The 22,326-nt window shown below is 36.9% G+C and overlaps 1 protein-coding gene across 1 annotated transcript in view; it reads left to right on the forward strand.

Moving 5' to 3' along the window:
- The window catches only part of LOC108537538 (exocyst complex component 4), a 661,401-nt gene that overhangs the window by 110,804 nt on the left and 528,271 nt on the right, over nucleotides 1–22,326 (forward strand). Inside the window, exon 7 of the mRNA XM_017885082.1 lies at nucleotides 12,788–12,962. Coding sequence (XP_017740571.1) covers nucleotides 12,788–12,962 — 175 coding nt within the window. The remainder of the gene's footprint in view (nucleotides 1–12,787; nucleotides 12,963–22,326) is intronic.

The following is a 22,326-nucleotide window of genomic DNA, read 5'->3' on the forward strand; positions in this document are numbered from 1 at the left end:
CGCCTGGCTAGTTTTTTTGTATTTTTTAGTAGAGACGGGGTTTCACCGGGTTAGCCAGGATGGTCTCGATCTCCTGACCTCGTGATCCGCCCGTCTCGGCCTCCCAAAGTGCTGGGATTACAGGCTTGAGCCACCGCGCCCGGCCGTTTTAATTTTTTATGAAGCTATATTTATCAGATTTTATAGCTTCTGGGTTTTGTGTCATACTTAGAGCTTCCCTACTCTTAGATTATAAATAAAATTTTCAACACTTTTCTAGTACTTACATAGTCTCATTCTTAATATTTATATCTTTGATACATATGGAATCTGAAGGAGTGGCCAAACGACTTTTGAGCACACCTGTCACGTACTACACTGTATTGTAAGTGGTTGTACACCATTTTCATTTCTGTCACCCATGTATCTGTCATGTAATTAATTGTCCATGTTAGCTGCATAATTGCTGAATAATTCTAACATTGAATCGTTTATAATATAGCCATAGTTCTTCTCAAGGTTGGTATTTGCCTCATTTTCTAAAACTCTTTCTTCCCTCCTGGTTTTTCAGTCTGTGAAGACTGAGATTTTCAGAAATACATTTAATTATTGCTCTAAAATTGAAAAAATAAACTTTTGAAATATTTTTTATATTTTGGAGGCCAGAATTCAGAATGAGGGCGTACTGATATAATAGAACATTCGTATAAAATGTTTTTCTCTGTGAGGAAGACTAAAGGCTCAGGCCTCAAGGATAGTTTTGTAGTATAAATACAATGTTTATGGAAAGAGAAATAAATGAAATATTGATCATGTTTTTTTTTTAGACCTGTGACTAGATTCAGGCATGAGTTTCTTTTTCATATAAATAGCATTTCCTTTTGTCTCTTCTTTCTATGTTAGTCACCCGTCTTCCGAGTATCCGAAATGCAGGACATGGTGGAATTGGTCATTTTATTTTACAGAAAAGTCATTTAAGAGCAGCTTTGAAGCAAGGTCAGGCATTTGGCCTTGTGGCTTCTTATACCCATTCCCAAGCACCGCATGTAGCACCTGGACATGCTTGGAATCAGGAAGGGCCTCCGTGTAATTTAGATGAGTAGTTAATTCGAATCAAAGCAAGCGGGAAGCAAGTAAATTTAACTTCAGTGATTATGATTCCATTTGATTAAATCTCTACTTTTGATTACACGTATCAGTGAGAACATGCTTTAAATATACCCAACTATTAAATATTGAAGGGGATGAATAGGATGAACCAGAGACATATAGAAGAAATTCCACTATTCTTCAACTAGGATATGTCCCCTGCAGCTTAACTGAAATATTTTTAGAACAAATGAATTAATTTTTTTTTACATATGGGACTTATTACTCCAATTGTTAACTAAAATATATAATCATTACCATGAAAGGTCCCAAGTCTATATACTTCCTAGTAAGACTTAAATAAATTAATTGATAATAGCTCCATCACATATACAGTGACTGAGAAATGTCGATAATGTTCATAGTTCTTTTGTAACCATGAGGTTGGACAGCTATTATTCTGGTTGTGTATTGTCCTTTGGTTATAGTCATTAGAAAAAGGCTTCTTGGCTGAATAAGCCAGAGATGTTACTCCATATTACATTTCTTAAACCTTTGTTTTTTTATGTGGCAAAGTTAAAAAAAAAAACAAAACAAACCTACTCTTGATTTCTCATGTTTTACATATTATAGCAGGTTCAAATTAAAGATCCGACCAGTCAGAGGAATAGATACAATCTGTTTCATGGACTGTCATAACTTTATTTAGATGTCAGCCATTGTGCTATATCAAGGCCACTTCTCTGTTTGCTAGAATGGGAGCTGTCTTAGGTTTTGTCATTTTTGTGCACTTGCTAGTGTTGTAATAGGAAAGGCACTCCAAGCTCAGACTAATACTGGATCTTTCCATTGCAAAAACAAACTAACAAACCTGTGTCAAAGGAAATTCTTTCATTGATGATGTGTAGGGGCGGTGTCATATATGATTAAAGCACCTTCATGTGTTTCTCAGGCTGATTTCATATTGTCTGGGCTCTTCTAGCTCCTGCCCCATCCTCTTGTCATAGTCTCTAATCAGATTGGACTGTGAGTTTATAAGGGGAGGGGGAGTGTTTAACTTTGTGTTTGCAGCCTGATTTAGGGCTGGGCACATATTAAATGCCTACGAGTTTATTTTTGTGGATGTGTGATCTCACTCTGTCACCAAGGCTGGAATGCAGAGGCCCAATCATCATTGCTCACTGTAGCCTTGACCCCACTGGGCTCAAGAGATCCTCCTGTTTTAGCCTCCTGAGTAGTTGGGACTACAGGTATGTGATACGATGCCTGGCTATTTAAAGTTATTATTTTATTTTATTTTATTTTATTTTGTAGAGATAGTGTCTCACTGTGATTGCCCAGGCTGGCCTTGGACTCCTGGTCTCAAGCAGTCCTTCCACTTTAGCCTCCCAAAATACTGGGATTACAGGTGTGAGCCACTGTGCCTGGCCAGTTTTAATGAATGAACGAATAAGAAAAATATGCAAATAAGGTAATTTAGTGGAAGTTATTATATTTTTTAGCACTACTCACAGTGAGTCTGTGGACCCACATCACCAGTGTCACTTGAGAATTGGAAATGCAAATTTCTCCAAGAAGCAGTGGTTATTAAATTGGAATGTTTGGGTGCAGGGCCCACAGGACTCTATGCCGTGGTTGATTCTTATGCACACTGAAGTTTGAGAACACTCTTTAGATAACATCACAAACGTCATAGAATTTTGCAATTTTGTAGTATTCACGCTTTGCAAAGCTGTCTGCCATCTGGTATCTCACCTGAGTGAGCCTCACCACTTGCCTCCTCACAGGCAGGGGCATTATTATTAATCCCAGATTTACCCAGAGAAATGTGAAAGCTGAAATAATTTGACAGTTCACAAAGCTTGTTCGTGGTGCAATTAAGATTAGAAGTAGTCTTTTTCCACCATGTAAGTTTGCTTTCTGGCTTATATAAAGACGATGTTTCCAACCCATGTCATGGGCCTGATTTTGTTTGTCCTCAGAAGGATGATCTCTGTAGTAAATATCCATTTTCCTACCCATACCTCACACTGTGGTCAGTGACAGGCCTCAGAGATAGCTGGAGATGTTGAGAAGTGTGAAAAGTAGCCACAGAGTGCCTGGATTCTAATTAGGTCACTTGAGAATCAAATTTGATTATCTAAATAATTCCTCTAGGGGCATTCTTGTACTAAGAACAAAACACAACAAAGCACTAAGAATATGCACCTAAAATCTTAACTTTTGTTGTCCCTGGGAAGTGGATTTATGGATCATTTTTCTAATATTCCACTATGATGAAATGTTATTTTGGAATGGGGAAAGGATTTCAAAAGAGTGATACTGATACTTTAATTCAAAGAAAGAGGACCTGGGTTTATTTTCTAATTTTAGCCACTAATTTGGCATCAGGATTAGATGTTTGAGGTCATCTCTCTAGAACTCAGAAACCTGACTTGACAAGGAGGGAGTAACACAGGAAGGAAGTGACTAGCGCCAGGCCCCACTTCAGTATTCTTGTTATTTTTACTGTGTTTCATTCTATATTACTACTAATTTTTTCTTGCTCTTTTCATAGAGCAGATGGAGAATTAGTCAGCACTCTTTAAATAGTAACCCCTTTTTACATGAAGACTTATTAATAAGTGGTAAAACGTATTTGTATCCCTTAAAAGTAAGTATTAGATAACCTTGAAGATTAAATGGGCTCCATGTCCTATTTGAAATGAAAAATAGTAGCTCAGCCAGGTTTATTAAGGAAATGTGTATGAGAGATATGGGCAGGTAAAACAAAGACCACTTTTAGCTAATTGATTATACATTTCTTTTATAAAATTATAAAGTTTTTATATAAAATCTATGCTCTGAGTTCACTACTTTCTTACCTTTTAGAGCATTGTAGTAGGGAAATAAACATTCTGTGCTTATTGCCTTTGTCTGTCAGTGGGGAAATGCAGAACCCTGATATTAAAGTCTCAGCAGATAAGTAGTAGAACAGAACTAATTCTTCTACCTTGTGTGTGTCTTTGCTTCGTGATCAAGTAAGGCAGCTTCTTGGCTGCAAACATGGGTTTTCCAGCCAAATGACTAATTCAAGGTTCCCTGGATGTTAAATTTAGATTCAGATAGTCTTATCTCACCTTAAATATTGAAAATTTTTCACAGCTTGATGATGTAGCTTTACACTGTTGATGCTTCTTGCCTTCTGCAACTGTGACTGTTTCTTAACATGTGCCTCTTAGCCTTCTGCCTTTTTTCATGGTAGCACTTGAAGATGAGATACCCAGGGATTGCTAAGTTAGTAGATGATCTGGAGAATAAGTAACATTTTACTTCTCTAGGAAGTCTGGTTTTAAAACCCGCTGGGTAATTGGATATGAGTTTAAGGAATTAACACTTTCTTCATCCTGATACTTTTCTGTTTTTTAAATGTAAAATATATTTTATTGCCATATTATTAAAGTTGGCTCTTAAAGTGTGTATCTTTCAGCTCGTAACTCGACTTCATGTTCTCATGTTTAGCTTTATAAGGTTACCTTTTTGAGAGCCTGGTTTTGTGTGAAATATTTTTTATAGTGGGCTTCTAAAATCAGGAGATTTTTAATCTATAACACTTTTTTTCTAACCACCTCATCTGTAATCAGGCCTCTCTCCTGTTCTGCTGGAGCCCACTTTTTCATTCCTTCATCAACAAATACTCATTTATTGCCTATCGTATGTTATTTTGCCAATTGGTGTCATGCCAAATATTGGAATACAGTAATAAATCAGAAACTCATACCCATAGTGAGCTTACAGTAGGGGGAAGAGGAAAGGACTGGAGGGAAGGAGAGACTAGTTTGAGGACAGTTTTAATAATCCTGGCAAAAGGCAGCATGGCCTGCATGAGCAAGGTAACTGTGACAATGGAGTGAAGGAGGCCTATTTGAGAGAGAGTAAAGAGGTAGCAGTAAAGAGACTTGGTGATGCGTTGGGTATGAGGGAGGAGGGCAGGTAAGGATTTTTTGCTGGGGCAAGCATTACCATTTACTGACGTAGAGAACATGAAGAAGTAGGTTTGGGGAAGAATATGATGAGTTCCATTTAAGTCATATGAAGTTTGAGGTCTACAGCTCAGGGGAGTAATCTGGCCAAGAGATATGTGTGAGAGTTGATAGCGATAGATAATTGAAGATTAGGGGCGAATGAGCTCAGCTAGAGAGAGTTTGAGGGTTGAGAAGAGTTTACCGCATTTAAGGAACAGGCTGAGGATGAGGTTCCTGAGAAGGAGCAACTGGAGAGGTGGCAGGAAAGCAGAAGAGTGGAGGGTTGTGGGGCCGGTGGAAGCCAGTGTTTCAAGAAGGCAAGAGTGGGCAGTAGAAACAAGTGCTATGGCTGTTTGATTAAAGGCCAAAGTGGGTCTCTTGGATGGAGCAAAATAATTATTAGGGACTTTTAGCAATAGATTTTTCAGTAGAGTCCCAGGGGTGAAAACCTGTTTGTGTTGAGAAGGAAGAGGCAGTATAGACAGTTGGTTCTCTTTCTAGCCTTGGCTTCCCTAGCATCATAGAGTACTTACTTTGGCCTCTCTTCTAAAATCGTTTCCTTGTTTTCTAACACCCCTAAAAAGGGACATTCTCCAAACCTGTGTCCTTTGTTCTCTTTTTATCTCTGAACTTCAGTTTCCTTGTCTATAAAATGAGGATAAAGTAGTACCTTCCTCATAGGGCTGTCCTAAGGATGAAATGAGATAATCCAAGTAAAGTACTTAACACAGTGCTCAGAATGTTGTGAATAATTAGGAAAGAGTGGCTATTATGAGCATAGGTCTCCTTTTTGTTGCTATCATGATTTCATTGTCATTGTCACTGATACTTCATTTCAGTCTTACTTTCTGAGGAATCTCCTCCATTATGACACGTAGCTAACTACCTGCCCCTTGTAGAAGACGGACCCCAGGTCATCATCTTTCATCCTGGACTTCTGCTCATATTGCCATACTGCATTGCTCCTTTTTTTATTCATGAACTCATTTGCCCTCAAAATTCGACTGTTTTCTCCATTCTGGACATTGGTCCATGTGTTATAGGAGAGATGTGTTTACAAAGAACCGTAAAATAGGAATTCTGCCTTCACTTTCTGGCCCGGGAGGCCACGCATGCCTGTTTTGTCACTTCTCTCAGTTCATTGTAATTGTTTGGAGGGATTGTAGAATCACAGAGGAAAGAGAGAATTAGCTCTTACTCTATGGATTAGGCCTCTTTTGCTTGTAAGTGCCAGAAATTGAAATCACCTAACTTAATCAAAGAGGGGCTTTTTATTAGAATGATACAGAATTTTCATTATGGAATATAAGCAGGACTTTACTAACCAAGCTGTTAGAAGGAGACAGATGCGCTGGGCCTTAGGAACATCCAGAGTATCTCTTATCTCCTTTCCCTCTAGATGATAAATGTTAAAGATACAGGAATTAATTCATTATTACTTTTAATTTGCTGTTGTTTTAAGTGTTACATTCATATATATTTTTGCATGTAGCTCTCACAGTCAATTTCTGAGGAAGCTGAAATTTGGAGAAGTCTAGAGAGCTGGTATTCAAGTCCAGGTTTCTTACTGGCATTTATACCACATTGCCATCCAGGATTAATAATTTCTTTCACCAACTGTGATGCTGTACTGAGTATTACTACATACTGTTTTGTGACTTTAGAAATAACTTGTGTGAGAGGGGTATGTGTGTTATTTTTTTCTGAAGGGTAGAAATTGCAATTTATTGAAATTAAAATCTCTAAGGTTCTTGGGCCTTTACTAATTCAATTCAGCTTAAGGAATCATGAGATAATTTCATGATCTTGTCACTCTTTTGTCTTTTTGAGATCAGTGGTGAAAACCTTGATCCTAGCAGGATGTAAGCAACTGAGCTAGCTGCAATATAATGTTTTATTTCTTTTATTTAATATTTTGTGGTGGGAGTGGGGCAGGGAATGATTTCAATGGGGCGTTGTGTTTTCATCCTCAGTGTGTCTGCAGCTAAAGGCAAACAGCTCTTTCTCAATCTTGTGGGCAGTCAGAGAGTGTATATAAATATTAACAACATATTTCACTTTATTTCTGGTAGCTTTAAATTGGGCCAAGCTAGTGCAGATTTACATCCTGTTTATGTGAATGATTCCTAATCTCTTTTATTCTGTGCTGCATCAGGGGAGCGTTGTCTTCCTTTCTCCTTTTCTTTTTAAAGGAGTGTACATGCTGGTGAGGGACAACGTACGATTGACTTTGGTTTCTTTTTCCTTATTAGTCATTCACTGCTTACCCACTACTGAGTTCCACTCAATGGTCCATTGAAACCCTTCTTGTCAAGGTCACTGGGGACCTTAAGTTGTACATTTCTCTCTTTTAGCCTTACCATAGCCTTTTGCTCTGCTGGTATTCTCTCTCTTTTCTCCTCTGCAATGTTCCCTGGCCTCCTTCTTCCTCTCTAGTTACTTTCTAACCATCTTTTTAATGATACTCTTTCCTGGAGTATTGGTCCTGGACCTCACTTGCTTTTCTTATTCTGCATATTATCCCCGAGTGATCTCATCTCCTCAAATATTTTTCACTTTTAAAATTTCCAGTATCATTCTCTGCTGAGCTCCAGACTTGCATATCTGACTACCTAAGGATATACACCTTAAACTTAACATATCCAGATAAAAACCCAACATCTCTCCTTCTAGATTTCTTTTTTTTTTTTTTTGAGATGGAGTTTCATTCTTGTTGCCCAGGCTGGAGTGCAATGGCGCAACCTTGACTCACCCAGCCTTCGCCTCCTGGGTTCAAGCGATTCTCCTGCCTCAGCCTCCCGAGTAGCTGGGAATACAGGCATGCGCCACCACACGCAGCTAATTTTGTATTTTTAGTAGAGACGGGGTTTCTCCATGTTGGTCCAGTTCCTGACCTCAGGTGATCCGACACCTCGGCCTCCCAAAGTGCTGGGATTACAGGCGTGAGCCACCGCGCCCGGCCTCCTTCCAGATTTCTAGTTTCACTTTAATTCTCTCTCCCCCTACCTCTCTCAAGCGTAAACCAAAGAGTATCTGAGGCAGGTCTCAACCATTTAGGAAGTTTATTTTACCAAGGTTAAGGACGTAGCCATGACATAGCCTCAGGTCCTTATGAAATGTGCCCACACTGGTCAGGGCACAGTTTGTTTATTTTTATTTTGAATTTCATACATTTTAGGGAGACATGAGACATCAACCAATATATGTAAAATATACATTGGTTTTGTCCCTAAAGGTGGGGCAAGTCGAAGCGAGGAGGGGCTTCCAGGTCATAGATAGATAGAGACAAACAGTTGCATTCTTTTGAGTTTCTGATTAGCCTTTCCAAAGGAAGCAGTCAGATACAAATTTATCTCAGTGACCAGAGACATGACGTTGAGTTCTGTCTGTTCTTTGTCCACAAGGAATTTCCGTGTGGACAAACTGTGAGGGAGGTATGTAGCTTTTAAAAAAAATCTTAGTAGCTGTTTTTTTAAGGAATAGAACAGGAAGCAGGTTTGCCCTAAGCTGTTCCCAGCTTGACTTTTCCCTTTGTCTTAGTGATTTTGGGGTCCCAAGATTTATTTTCCTTTCACACAGGAAAGGTTAACCATTCTCCTCAGTGTTGCTCAAGCCAGAATTTCAGACAAAGGAAACCTGAACCTTCCCCTCTCTTTAGAATTGTACCATTACCTCAGCTAGTTCTATTTTCTAATTCGATTTTTCCAGCAGTGTTGTGAGTCTCTTAGAACAGTTATTAATTAATACTTTCGCTTTGCAGATGGGGACACTTGGAGAAGTTGGGAGAGTTTTTTCATAATGAAAGATGTAGGAAGTGTCAATGCTGGGAAAGAATGGAAATCTGTTGTTTCTTACATGTTATTTAAGAAGGAGAAACAAATAAAAAACCAAGTGAGCTAAAAGAGAAAAGTTGATGTCCTCCTGGTAGTAAGAATGTAAAGGAATCAGCTTTCACAACACCTTGGTTTTTGAGATGCCAAGTTTCATTTTTCACCGTTTTATGTATTTCCTCTTCACTGTTAGAGAGGTGTTGGATCTTCCCTCTCCCCATTCACAGCCACAGCTGCTGTTCTTTGAACAGCTATATTGAGGTATAATTCACTGCTGCACAATTCACCTATTAAAAGTATACAATTCAGTGGTTTTTAGTACATTCGTAGAGTTTTGCAACCGTCACCACTATCTGGTTCCAGCAAGTTTATGTCCTCCCTAAAACAAATCCCATATACTTTATCAGTCAGTTGCCACCCACCCCCAGCCTAAGTAACCACTAATACATTTTGTGTCTCTATAAATTTGCCTATCCTGAATATTTTATATTACCATAATCATATAATATATGGTCTTCTGTGACTTTTTTTCACTTACCATAGTAATTTCAAGGTTCATTCCGATTGTACCATGTATCAGTACTTTATTCCTTTTTATGGCCAAATAATATTCTATTGCATGAATATACCACATTTTATTTATCCATTTATCAGTTGATGGATATTTGGATTGTTTCCACCTTTGGGTTTTTACGCATAACACTGCTAAGGACATTTGTGTACAAGATTTTATGTGCACGTATGTCTTCATTTCTCTTGGGTATATAGCTAGGAATGGAATCACTGGCTCCATATGGTAACTATGTTTAATGTCGCGAGGAACTGCCAAAGTGTTTTCCGAAGCGGCTGTACCATTTTACATTCCCACTGGCACTGTATGAGAGTTCCAATTTCTCTGCATCCTTACTCATACTTTTTATTGCTTTGCTTTTTGATTATAGCCATCCTAGTGGACTGAAGTTCTAGCTCATTGTGATTTTGATTTGCATGTCTCTGATGGCTAATGATGTTAAGGATCTTCTTGTTTGCTTACTGGCTATTCATATATATTCTTTGGAGCAATGGATATTTAAATCCTTTGTCCATTTTTAACTTCAGTTGTCTTTTTATTACGAGTGTAAGATTTTAGATTTGTCTTTTATCAGATTAATGATTTACAAATTTTTTTCTCTCGTTTTTTGTATTGCCTTTTTACTTTCTTGATGGTATCATTTGAAGCACATACATTTTAAATTTTGGTGTGAGAGCTGTGGGTTTTATTAAATAATATGACACCATTGTGCTTTGGTAAGGTGGAAGAGAGCTTTCCTCCTGTTAAAATGGCTGGAGGTCTCAAAATAGGTAGAGCTGCAAGTGGAGTGTCACCACTTGTGATCTATCTCCTAGCTACAATTACATCTCCTTTCCTTCCTCTCTGTGTAGCCTGTCCTGTGGCTATGATGGCCACACTATAGGAACAGGCTTGTTTTGGCTTTGAGCCTCCAGGAGTGGCAGAAGCTGGAACTGTGTCAGCATTTTATTAAGAGATGGCTATTTCCAAGATGTTAACAGATACTGTGAATCTCATCTTACACCTCTATTCTCTACTGGGGTTTTTTTTTTTTCTAAATGTAGCACTGCTCCTGACTGCTGAACAGCTGTTGTCCTTGACTGACAGGCAAGGTATGCAGTTGTGGAACTCATCAGCTCTGGAGATAACCAGATAACAGCACCCCTAACAAGAGGAGCCACTTTTCCATTAAAACTTTGCTGCTGGTTCACAATCCTGTATCTAGAACTTCATGCCACTGGGACATTAGACACCAGTGTACCTCAGGCATCTGAATGTCATGGATCAATATGATTTCACACCATGTTTTGAATACCCCAACATTTATGTTAACATACAGTAAGTTTTAATTTTCTCCAGTAAGGACATTTGGCAACATAACTGCCATTCATGGCAGAAAATAACTAAGATTTTCCTATCAAAAGAGTACAAAAGATGTAATGTTAAATAAATTTACCTTTGTGAAAAGTCAATATATTATTCATACTTTGGTATCCACCACTCAAAAACATATTAAGTCTATAGATTCATATTTGAGAACCACAGTCTTACATACCTAGGATAAATCTTTGTTGGAAAAAGAGAACCTTCACTTAATCAGGTATGTACTGATTAAGTTACTGATCTGTATGATGTCGGATACCAGTTTTATACGGATTATTTCCCTGCACCACATTAAGTGTTTCAGTTGGTATGTTTAGACACATGTTTCTGTATCTTGTATGTATCTCTGCTAATATTTGAGTAGTTCTTCAATAACACAGATGAGAAAGAAGAATTATTTTAGATATATGTGAGTATAAATATAAATTTGACTTGTAAAGGATTAAAAAGAATCATCAATCAAAAGGTAGAATGACTTCTATTTATAAACACAATATGTAACATCTGGATTATGTATGTATATTCTAGACTGAGAGTACTACATAAATTCTATTGATTTTGTCTCATCTGAATTACAGTGTCAAATAGATATTATGGTTTTACCAAAGATAGTTATGGGCTGTCACATTGGCACATTAATTACAATAATTGGGCAGTAAAGAAGCCATAGAATAGATAATGTGCTGTACGTTTTGATGGGATTGTAGTTATAACCCCTTATTTATGGTAATAAAACCTTGTTAATTGACACTGCTGACAAGCTCTTTTGCTTTCCTTTTCAACTTTCCAAGTTGGTTTATCAGTATATTTAGGAATTACAAGCTGAGAGCCACAAAATATACAATGAAGCTCACATTGCAATATTTTCTGTACTTGTTCATCCTATACACGTTAAATTCATTCAACAGTATTTGCTAATTATTGTTCTAAGTGCTTCTAAGTATTCAGAGATGTATAAAGCAGTGCCTACTCTGAAAGATTAATAATGGAGAAGTGAGGTAAAATGTCTATATATAAAGAAATATGACCGTCATTTATTGAGCCACATATGTGAGGCTCACGTGATAAGTTCCTTAAAAGCAGGACAAAATAGTATACAGGTTCAGAGGAGGAAAAGATGGTTCCAGGCCTATGTGATCATTGAAACTGTAAGTCTCAGTGGTAGAGGAATTACTTTGCATCTATGACATAAATCTTTGGGCTATCTCTAAAGATACATCTACATTCTAGAACTGTAGTGAGAGGTAGGTGGCTAAATGTACTGACATGGAAATCAACTTTTGTTCTAGGCCTAGCTGCACTGCAACCTTATTTTGTGTCCTTGAGTATATAAAATTGATGTAATAATATGTGTCCAGCATATCTCACTATGATGAATGAGATAATGTGGATGCCTGAGCTTCTCCCTGTGGTGAAAGTCAGATTGCTTGGCAGGTGTATATATTTTTTCAGGCAACTCGGGCCATGCATTTGGATTGTAGTAAGCGCAGCTTTCCCTGACTAAATGGATTAATATGCTTATCAAAGTGCCTAATTTATTGCTAGGGAACAGCATATTCTGTCCTACATCTGAGCTGTTGTCTGAAATGCGTGAATTCCTTGGAGAAGCTGCCTATATGAATACATAGTAGTAGTATTGTAATCAGTGAGCTATGTTAAAAAGGCAACATATGTTTATTGAGATGCTATTGGTAGTTTAGGGGCTTTACAATTGGTTTTAAAATTCTTACATCATTTCCATTTTATAGCAGAGGAAACTGAGGCTTAGATAAGTTCTTAAAAGTTGCTTAAGATAATACAGTTGTTTGAATTCACATCTGCTGAAATCTAACGTTTATGCTGTTTACATTGTAGAGTGCTACTTTAGTTTGATGTTTTTCTTGCAGGTCACGGTAAGCCATTTATCTGCATGTATGTATGTGTCAATGTTATTTATTTGTTTATGTCACTAGGTTGCTTCTAGAACTGCTGGAGTTACTGTTTGACAAATTTAATGCTGTAGCCACTGCACACTCTGTGGTCCTGGGATACCTGCAGGACACTGTAGTGACTCCACTGACTCAGCAGGAAGATATCAAACTGTATGACATGGCAGATGTATGGGTGAAGATCCAAGATGTTCTACAGGTAAGAGCCTTTTACAAAGGGTGTCGTCTTGATTCAGAGTAACAGTTTAGAATAACAACAACAACAGCAACAACAAGCCACCTAAAACATTACCTTGAGAGTCATAAAGAGGATGAGAAAGTAATGCTTGCATTTGAACGTGATGTTGCTGATGGCATTAACTTCTATTATCTTCAAAAAACTTTTTAACAGGCTGTGTGCAGTAGCTCATGCCTGTAATCCCAGTACTTTGGGAGGCCAAGGCGGGCGGATCACCTGAGGTCAGGAGTCTGAGACCAGCCTGGCCAACATGGTGAAGCCTTGTCTCTACTAAAAATACAAAGATTAGCTGGGTGTGGTGGTGGACACCTGTAATCCCAGTTACTTGGGAGGCTGAGGAAGGAGAATCGCTTGAACTCGGGAGGCAGAGGTTGCAGTGAGCCATCGTACCACTGCACTCCAGCCTGGGAAACAGAGTGAGACTCCATCTAAACAAAACAAAACCTTTAACAGACTTCTTTTTTTTTTTTTTTTTGGCAGACTTTAAAACAGAAGCATATTCTTAATATATATAGTATCTGTCTTTCTGTTGTAGTATACTGTACTTCACTGGAATTAGTCATATATTAAGGTAAAAAATATTAAACTGTTCTTAAGCATTATTTTATAAACATGTATGTAGCTTAATTTTGTTGACTATTTCCTTAGAGTCAACTTGTGCATATATTGGGTTACATGACAGAACAAGAGCTTATTTTGAGAGATGAGAATAGATCTGTGAGGTATAAATGTATCACTTTGCTTGATTTGTTGAAGATTAGAGGAATGATATTACTGTCTGGTATGATGCTGCTGAAATGATATTTAGAAATTGTATTATATTTTTTCTGCATGTGTGAGCAAAATATATTTGATTTGGCCAGCTGGAAATTAGAAATATAATTAAGAGTTAGCTGAAGCAAGTTTGACATAACTAAATAGAAGTAACTTAGTTAGATAGTATCTGCTAATATGAAAAAAATTAAGTATATGTAGGGAATTGGAAAACGTAACTGTGTAGGAATGAAATTACTTCCATGGCAAATAGGAGTCTTTGCAGGAAAAAGTAAATCATGAATGTCAATTATAGTCATTTTTTAGAATGTAGACATGCTCTTGGTGGATTGAATGATTGATTCCTGGTTTCTCATTCGTTAGACAACTTTTGGTACAGTGTATATGCTTTACTGGTGGTTCAGTAGAAATAATATTTTGGTTGAAACTATATGCTCTAAGTTCTTTTTACTGCTTTGTCAATTACCAAGCCTGTAGTAGGTACTTGGTGAATATTTTTGTATTGAATAAAATATCTTTATGGGTTGGAGGCTGGTTATTTAACATTTTGCATCTTGATTTGCTCATCCGTCCTATGTAAATAATGTGTGCCTTTCATATCCATGTTTAAGTATGAAATAAGATAATAGATTTTAAAGCTAGATTAAAAATAATTAGAATTAGGGACTTCTGTTTTTCGTCTTGATGAAGTTACCTTTTGCTGTAAGCAACTTAGGTAGTCAGCACAGTCAACTGAGAAAAAAGAACACACTAGGTGAGCTCTACCTTCATCCCTGCATCTTCTTCGTGAATACTTTCCAAACTCTTAGCCTGTTGAACAGATATGAAGCTGTGTACACCACAAGGCTTGGCAGAAAACAGCTACTGTGGGACTGTGAGCTGAATGAAGATTTTAGAAGTTGGAAGCTTCTGAGCAGTGTTGGAGCTCAGACCAGCCAGTGTGGGGAGAGCTTGCTAAACATACTGTGCTTTCAGCTGTGACCTCAGAAAGGTCACACCTTATGAGTAGGGCCATTCTAGGAGTAGAAGACAGGCTACTATAGATCTCATACAACAAAGCCCCAAACCAAGCCTCTATTTCAGCATCTTGATCCACCTATAGATTTATTGTCTGATAGAAGAAAACTCTCTCTAAAGTAAGACAACATAATTCAGTTTCTCAATAACAAAGCACCTGCAATGTCTAGCATAGAATTATTATGCTTGTTAAAAAGCAGGAAAATGTGACTCTTAACCAGAATGAAAAAGTTGATAGAAATAAATATCTAAAATGAAAAACCCACCAGGAGTGGCTCATGCCTGTAATCTCAGCACTTTGGGAGGCCAAGGTAGGTGGGTCATTTGAGGTCAGGAATTCAAGACCAGCCTGGCCAACATGGTGAAACCCTGTCTCTACTAAAAATACAAAAAAGTTAGCCAGGCATGGTGGCAGGTGCCTGTAATCCCAGCTACTCAGGAAGCTGAGGCAAGAGAATTGGTTGAACCTAGGAGGTGGAGGTTGCAGTGAGCCGAGATTGTGCCTCTGCACTCCAGCCTGGGTGACAGTGTGAGACTCTGTCTCAAATAAATAAATAAATAAATAAATAATAAAATGAAAAATTCACCAGATGATTTAGCTGCAGATAACATACTGTAGAAGAAAGGATCAGTGAATTTGAAGATAGGTCAATGTAAACCATCCAAATCAAAGCACAGAGAAAAAAATAGACAAAAGGAAAATGAACAAAGCTATAATATCTTCAAGGATATTATGCAGCTTAACAATTATGTGGTTTACAGGTACAGAAGGAGAGAGGACAGAGTGATTGGGGTAGAAAAATATCAGGGGAAATAATGACTGAAAAGTTTTGAAATTTGTTGAGAAACATAAATGCACAGATGCAAGAAACGTAACAAATCCCAAGCAAGATAAACACAAAGAAAATCAGCACACATATGCACATTATGAAAACCAAAGAAAAAAATCTTAAAAATAGCCAGAGGAAGAAAAACACGTTGCCTACAAGCAAACAGTGATAAAAATTATCAGTAACATCTCATCAGAAACAATGCAAGCCAGAAGTCAATGTATATCATTCCAAAAGTGTTGAAAAGAAACAAAAATTGTCAATCTAGGATTTTGTATTACCAAAAACATTCTTTAAAATGAAGCTGAAATAGAGACATTTTCAGATGAACTAAAACTTAAAGAATTTGTCACCACTAGACTTACACTTAAACGTTATAGAAAGTTTTTCGGCCAGGCACGGTGGCTCACGCCTGTCATCTCAGCACTTTGCAAGGCCGAGGCGGGTGGATCACGAGGTCAGGAGTCCAAGACCAGCCTGGCCAAGATGGTGAAACCCTGTCTCTACTAAAAATACAAAAAAATTAACTGGGTGTGGTGGCTGGCACCTGTAATCCCAGCTACTCCGGAAGCTGAGGCAGAGAATTGCGTGAACCCGGGAGGCAGACGTTGCAGTGAGCCACGATCGCGCCGCTGCACTCCAGCCTGGGCGGAGGGGCGAGACTCCATCTCAAAAAAAAAAAAAAGTTTTCAAGCTGAAGGAAAATAATACCAGATGATAACTTAGATCTACAGAAAAAAGTAAATAGGGCCAGAAATGGTGAATATGTGGACAAAAAAATAAAATGCTTTCCCCCTCCGCATTTCTTGATTTATTTTATTTAAAGAATTTTTTAAATTTCTGTCTAAGTCAAAACAATCATGGTGTATGTAGGTTTTATAATATATTTTGAAAGGCAATATATGACAATAATTATACAAAAGATGGGAGTAGAGTGAATGATACCATGCTGTTGTGAATTTCTTATATAATACATGAAGAGGTATAATGTTTAGGGTAGCCTATGATAAGTTCAGGATGCATATTTCAATCCCTGGAGCAAACATTAAAATTCTAAGATACATAGCTAAGAAGCCAGTAGAGGGGATAAAATTGAACAGTGAATATATTTTTGATTAATTCAGAAGAAAGAAAAGAAGGAAAAAGAACAAGGAAGAAAGAAACAATAAAAAACAAAGCAAAGATAGGATGAATAGAACCCAAAAGCAAGGTGATAGACTTAGCACCAACCATGTCAATAATTACATTAGATATAAATTGACAAGATACTCCAGTTGAAAGACAGAGATCATACTGGATTTAAAAAAACCAAGACCCAACTATGCTGTTTCAAGAGATGCATTTTATGATGTTTTATTACTTTAAAAAATTTTAAATAATTTTAAAATTGTAGAAAAGTTGTGAGAATAAGAATAGCACAAAGAGCCATATACCTCTTTATTTGAATTCAGCTGTTCTAAACATTTTACCACTTTTTTCCTGTTTTCTCTGTGTATATATGGACACACACATGCATTTCTCTTTGAAAAATTGACAGCAAGTTATATACTCTACTGTCTATATTCTTGTTTTGTCAACTGACCCAGTAATGTTCTATACAGCAGTATTTTTGCCCCTCCAGTAGAGAAACCAGTTTAGGATCAGGTATTTCGTTTGGTTGTCTTTAAACCTGAACATTTATAGTCTTTTTTTTTTCTCTTTTATGATAGTGGCACTTTTGAAAAATATGTATCTCTCCCCTGTTAATGCAAATTTGTCATTTTGGGTTTAAAAGATACACTTTAAACATAAGATTAAACGTATGAGAATAGAAAGAGATATACCATGAAATACTAATAAAAATAGCTAGTATTACACAAATACACCAGACATTATTAGAATATATAAATGTAATTATTTGTATTATAGTAGTTAGGACATTTAGAACTTGAATACATCAAGGCCTAGAAAGTGTATTATGGACTATGTAATTTTACTTATGGCAAGGTCATAAAATAGTTTCTGAATAAGTTTTTATGACCCCCCCATCTTTGGCTTTTACTTATGTTCTAAACTGAAAACAATTATTAAATCTGTTAGAATGCTATTTAGAATACTACCATGAGGAATTAGCTGTGATTATGAACAAAGTAAGATATCATGTCTTCCCTAACTCTGCTTACTTTGTAATTGTCAGATGTATATAATTCCTGTACAACTGAAAACAAAACCCATTATTTCATAATAAAATTGATTTTAATGAACTAAGCAACTTTAAATTCTATCAGATATTAACAGGTGAAATTTACAGATTAAAAATAGGTATTTCTGTTTTATTAAATGAGTTATACGTTTCATACATATAGTTTAAAATGAGTGATTTGGGGATTCTGTCTGAGTTATGGAATGAGTTAGTTGTTTATTTAAACAGCTTTATTGAAATATAATTTACATGCTGTAAAGTTTACCTATTTGAGGTATAGATTTCAGTGGTTTTTTAGTATGTTTATGGAGTTGTACAACCATCACAATCATATCATTTTAGAACATTTTCATCTATGCCAAAATAAATCTTGTATCTATTAGCAGTCACTCCTCATATCCCACTTACCTGTAGGCCTAGCCTGTTAGGGTACTGATCTACTTTTTGGAAATGACTTATTTTTATCGTGAATCCATGATCTTTATTTTGTTATTTTTCTAAAATATGGATCCTTGGAAATTTTATAGTTTAAGAGAAAGTAGACAAGATGAATTTAAGACACTAAAAGAGGTATCAATTATGTGTTATATCTGTCAGAAACTTGTAGTCTCCAAATTATACACTTGGCAGTGCTGTTGCTATTTCACGTTAATGCATACATGCACCAATGGCATAAGCTATTTGACAGAGAAGGAACATAGAACTGAAACTGTTCTAATGAAAGGTGAGAGGTCTGACATAGAAATAACATTTCATTTCATGTATTTTGTTTAATTGCTCTGAGGCCAATATATGGCAATGTTCTTTGCATTTTTGCTTGCTTTCTCCTTCCCCATTTTTCTTCCCCTCTTAACTATCTACTTTTCTGCCCTTTTTTCTTAAGCATGTTGTGGAAGAATGGCCTTAGTCATGACTTGAGTTAATCTGTTGTTGATTGTTTCTTAACTATCTATTCTACTCATCTTTATTATTGTCCTATAAATTTGAGCATAGATCATTTTTGAATAAGAGGTTCATATAAATATTTTAAATTGTAATTGCTATGCAATCAAAATTGTTATATAACTTTTAAATTATTTTTAGGTTTCCATGTTTTCTAGTTCTCTCAGAATTCTTTCAGGTTATACAGTACTGAGTAATATTAGCCTATATACTCATCAATAAACTGGATGGCTAATGGCACAGACACACAGATGGACTAATGCTGCTGAATGTAAGAAGAGTAGTAGATGTAATATGTAATGTTATTATTCTGAGACATGTTGAATGGCCCAAGAAAGGCTTTGGAGATTGATGATGAGTTGATCCTTGGAGGATTCGTAGAGGTAGAGGAGATGGGAAATGGCACTCCAGGTAGGTGGAAAGACTAATGAGATAATATTTGCAAGTGGCAAAAAAAGGAATGAATAGACAAGGATATTCAGGGATAGGTAAGAAGAAGAGTGTAGCATAACTGAAGGTTTACTTTGTGGATCTGATGATAAGCTTGGTTAGGTAGATTTGGGTGTAGGTTGTGAAAAGCTGTTAGGGTTATCTAAGTGGTTAGTGATTTATCTTTAGAGTAATAGTTTCTGAACCTGGTTACACATATGACTCATCTAGGGATTGATTCTTAGCTCCATCCTACACCCTATGAATGACAGTTGCTGTGGATAAGGACTACATTCCGTTTTTTAGCACCTAAGGTGATTCTGATGTATTTGTTTAGGATCTTGTATTTGGAAGTCATTGTGTTGGGTAAGTGATTCTCAATGTATATCTCTTAGACCATCATTCGCATTATATGGGAACATATTAAAAAATGCAAATTTTTATCCCCACCTTTGATTGACTGAAACAAGAACTCTGGGGGCGGGACCTTCAGGTGATTCTTAGGCACACTCAAGTTTGAGGGCCTTTGCTGTAGGTAATATGGGACCTTTGGAGATTTGTATTGGAGTGTGATGAGATGAAGGAAGATTATGTGGTAGTAATGAAAAGGACTGAGTGAAAAGGACTGAGTAGAGAGGGTGGGGACTAAGACAGGCAAACTATTTTGTAGGCAATGGAGAGTCTATGCATATATTACTTGAGGTACTGTTTAATAGTGAAGTAAACAAGACAGGCTTTGGTGTATGGTCAAGGAATACAAAGAAGGGAGAAGATTTCTAAACCTTTTCAGAGTCTTTTAGAAAATCTGTAGGATGATATGGTCCATCTGCCAGCCTAGTTTCCAATATGACAGATATTTTAATGATGGTTTAGTGTTAATATTATTGTGACCAACTATGTGCTGAGTACTGGGGAACAGAAAAAAATACATTGAACACAGGAGAGCCCTGGCTAGGAAATATTTAATGTTCACTTATATGGAGGGTTTAGGACGAAAATTTTTGGTTAAGTTTCTATGTACAGTTTTACACATGGGGCCAATTTAGTTTTCATATACTTGTTGGAGGAATGTTCTTTAGGTTAGAAATCATTCCTGGAGAACAAAATAATTGAACAGAATACTAGAAGCCTTTAGTTAAGTATGTAACAGCATGAATGAAGGTGATGGGATATTATGATTAATAGAGTTATAAGTGTTTAGAGTTCAAATTTCTGTATTTCTTTGAATGGAAAACGTTTCCTGCTGAAAAGTTGAAATGTTCCTTATATATTAAATTCTTTGTATAGTAAATTAATTCTTGGAGGAGAGAATAATTTTTGATCTTTTAATGACTTCAACAGTTTTTTTCCACTGGAACTTGGGCTTTCCCTAGCAGCCAGAACCCATCCTTTAGTTGGAAGGCTCATTTGTCTCAGCGTGTTTGTCTGAAGACAGACAGTGAGGAGACAAGGCTATAGCTATGATAGTAACGGGGTGTCATAGTTTTTCCCTGGTGTCAGCCCTGTGACCACACACCATTGCACTCCTTTTCAGTTTTACACTCTTTTGAAACTGTGATAATAGAAATACATGTTTTTGCCCTTTTGAGCAGCGGCAGCACCTTCCAAAATGATACCTGCTTGGTGACAAGTGTGTCATATTGTTGGCTGTGTGTTTTCTTTCTTTTTCTTTTATTTTGTATTATACTTTTAAGTTCTAGGGTACATGTGCACAATGTGCAGGTTTGTTACATGTGGCATGTTGGTGTGCTGCACCCATTAACTTGTCATTTATATTAGGTATATCTCCTAATGCTATCCCTCCCCCCTCCCCCCATCCCACAACAGGCCCCGGTGTGTGATGTTCCCATTCCTGTGTCCAAGTGTTCTCATTTTTCACTTCTCACCTATGAGAACATGTGGTGTTTGGTTTTTTGTCCTTGCGATAGTTTGCTGAGAATGATGGTTTCCACCTTCATCCATGTCCCTACAAAGGACGTGAACTCATTCTTTTTTATGGCTGCATAGTATTCCTGGGTGTATATGTGCCATATTTTCTTAATCCAGTCTAACATTGATGGACATTTGGGTTGGTTCCAAGTCTTTGCTATTGTGAATAGTGCTGCAGTAAACTTATGTGTGCATGTGTCTTTATAGCAGCATGATTTATCATCCTTTGGGTATATACCCAGTAATGGGATGGCTGAGTCAAATGGTATTTCTAGTTCTAGATCCTTGAGGAATCACCATACTGTCTTCCACAATGGTTGAACTAGTTTACAGTCCCACCAACAGTGTAAAAGTGTTCCTATTTCTCCACATCTTCTCCAGCACCTGTTGTTTCCTGGCTTTCTAATGATCGCCATTCTAACTGGTGTGAGATGGTATCGCATTGTGGTTTTGATTTGCATTTCTCTAATGGCCAGTGATGATGAGCGTGTATTCATGTGTCTGTTGGCTGCATAAATGTCTTATTTTGTAAAGTGTCTGTTCATATCCTTTGCCACCTTTTTGATGGTGTTGTTTGATTTTTTCTTGTAAACTTATTTAAGTTCTTTGTAGATTCTGGATATTAGCCCTTTGTCAGATGAGTAGATTGCAAAAATTTTTTCCCATTCTGTAGGTTGCCTGTTCACTCTGATGGTAGTTTCTTTTGCTGTGCAGAAGCTCTTTAGTTTAATTAGATCCCATCTGTCAATTTTGGCTTTTATTGTCATTGCTTTTGGTATTTTGGACATGAAGTCCTTGTCCATGCCTATGTCCTGAATGGTATTACCTAGGTTTTCTTCTAGGGTTTTTATGGTTTTAGGTCTAACATTTAAGTCTTTAATCCATCTTGAATTAATTTTTGTATAAGGTATAAGGAAGGGATCCAGTTTCAACTTTCTACATATGGCTAGCCAGTTTTCCCAGCATCATTTATTAAATGGGAATCCTTTCCCCATTTCTTGTTTTTGTCAGGTTTGTCCAAGATCAGATGGTGGTAGATGTGTGGTATTATTTCTGAGGGCTCTGTTCTGTTCCATTGGTCTGCTGTTTTGGTTACTGTAGCCTTGTAGTATAGTTTGAAGTCAGATAGTGTGATGCCTCCAGCTTCGTTGTTTTGGCTTAGGATTGACTTCACAATGCGGGCTCTTTTTTTTTTTTTTTTTTTTTTTTTTTTTTTTTTTTT

Source organism: Rhinopithecus bieti, unplaced genomic scaffold (assembly GCF_001698545.2).
Source record: "Rhinopithecus bieti isolate Rb0 unplaced genomic scaffold, ASM169854v2 scaffold_13262, whole genome shotgun sequence".
Lineage (NCBI taxonomy): Eukaryota > Metazoa > Chordata > Mammalia > Primates > Cercopithecidae > Rhinopithecus > Rhinopithecus bieti.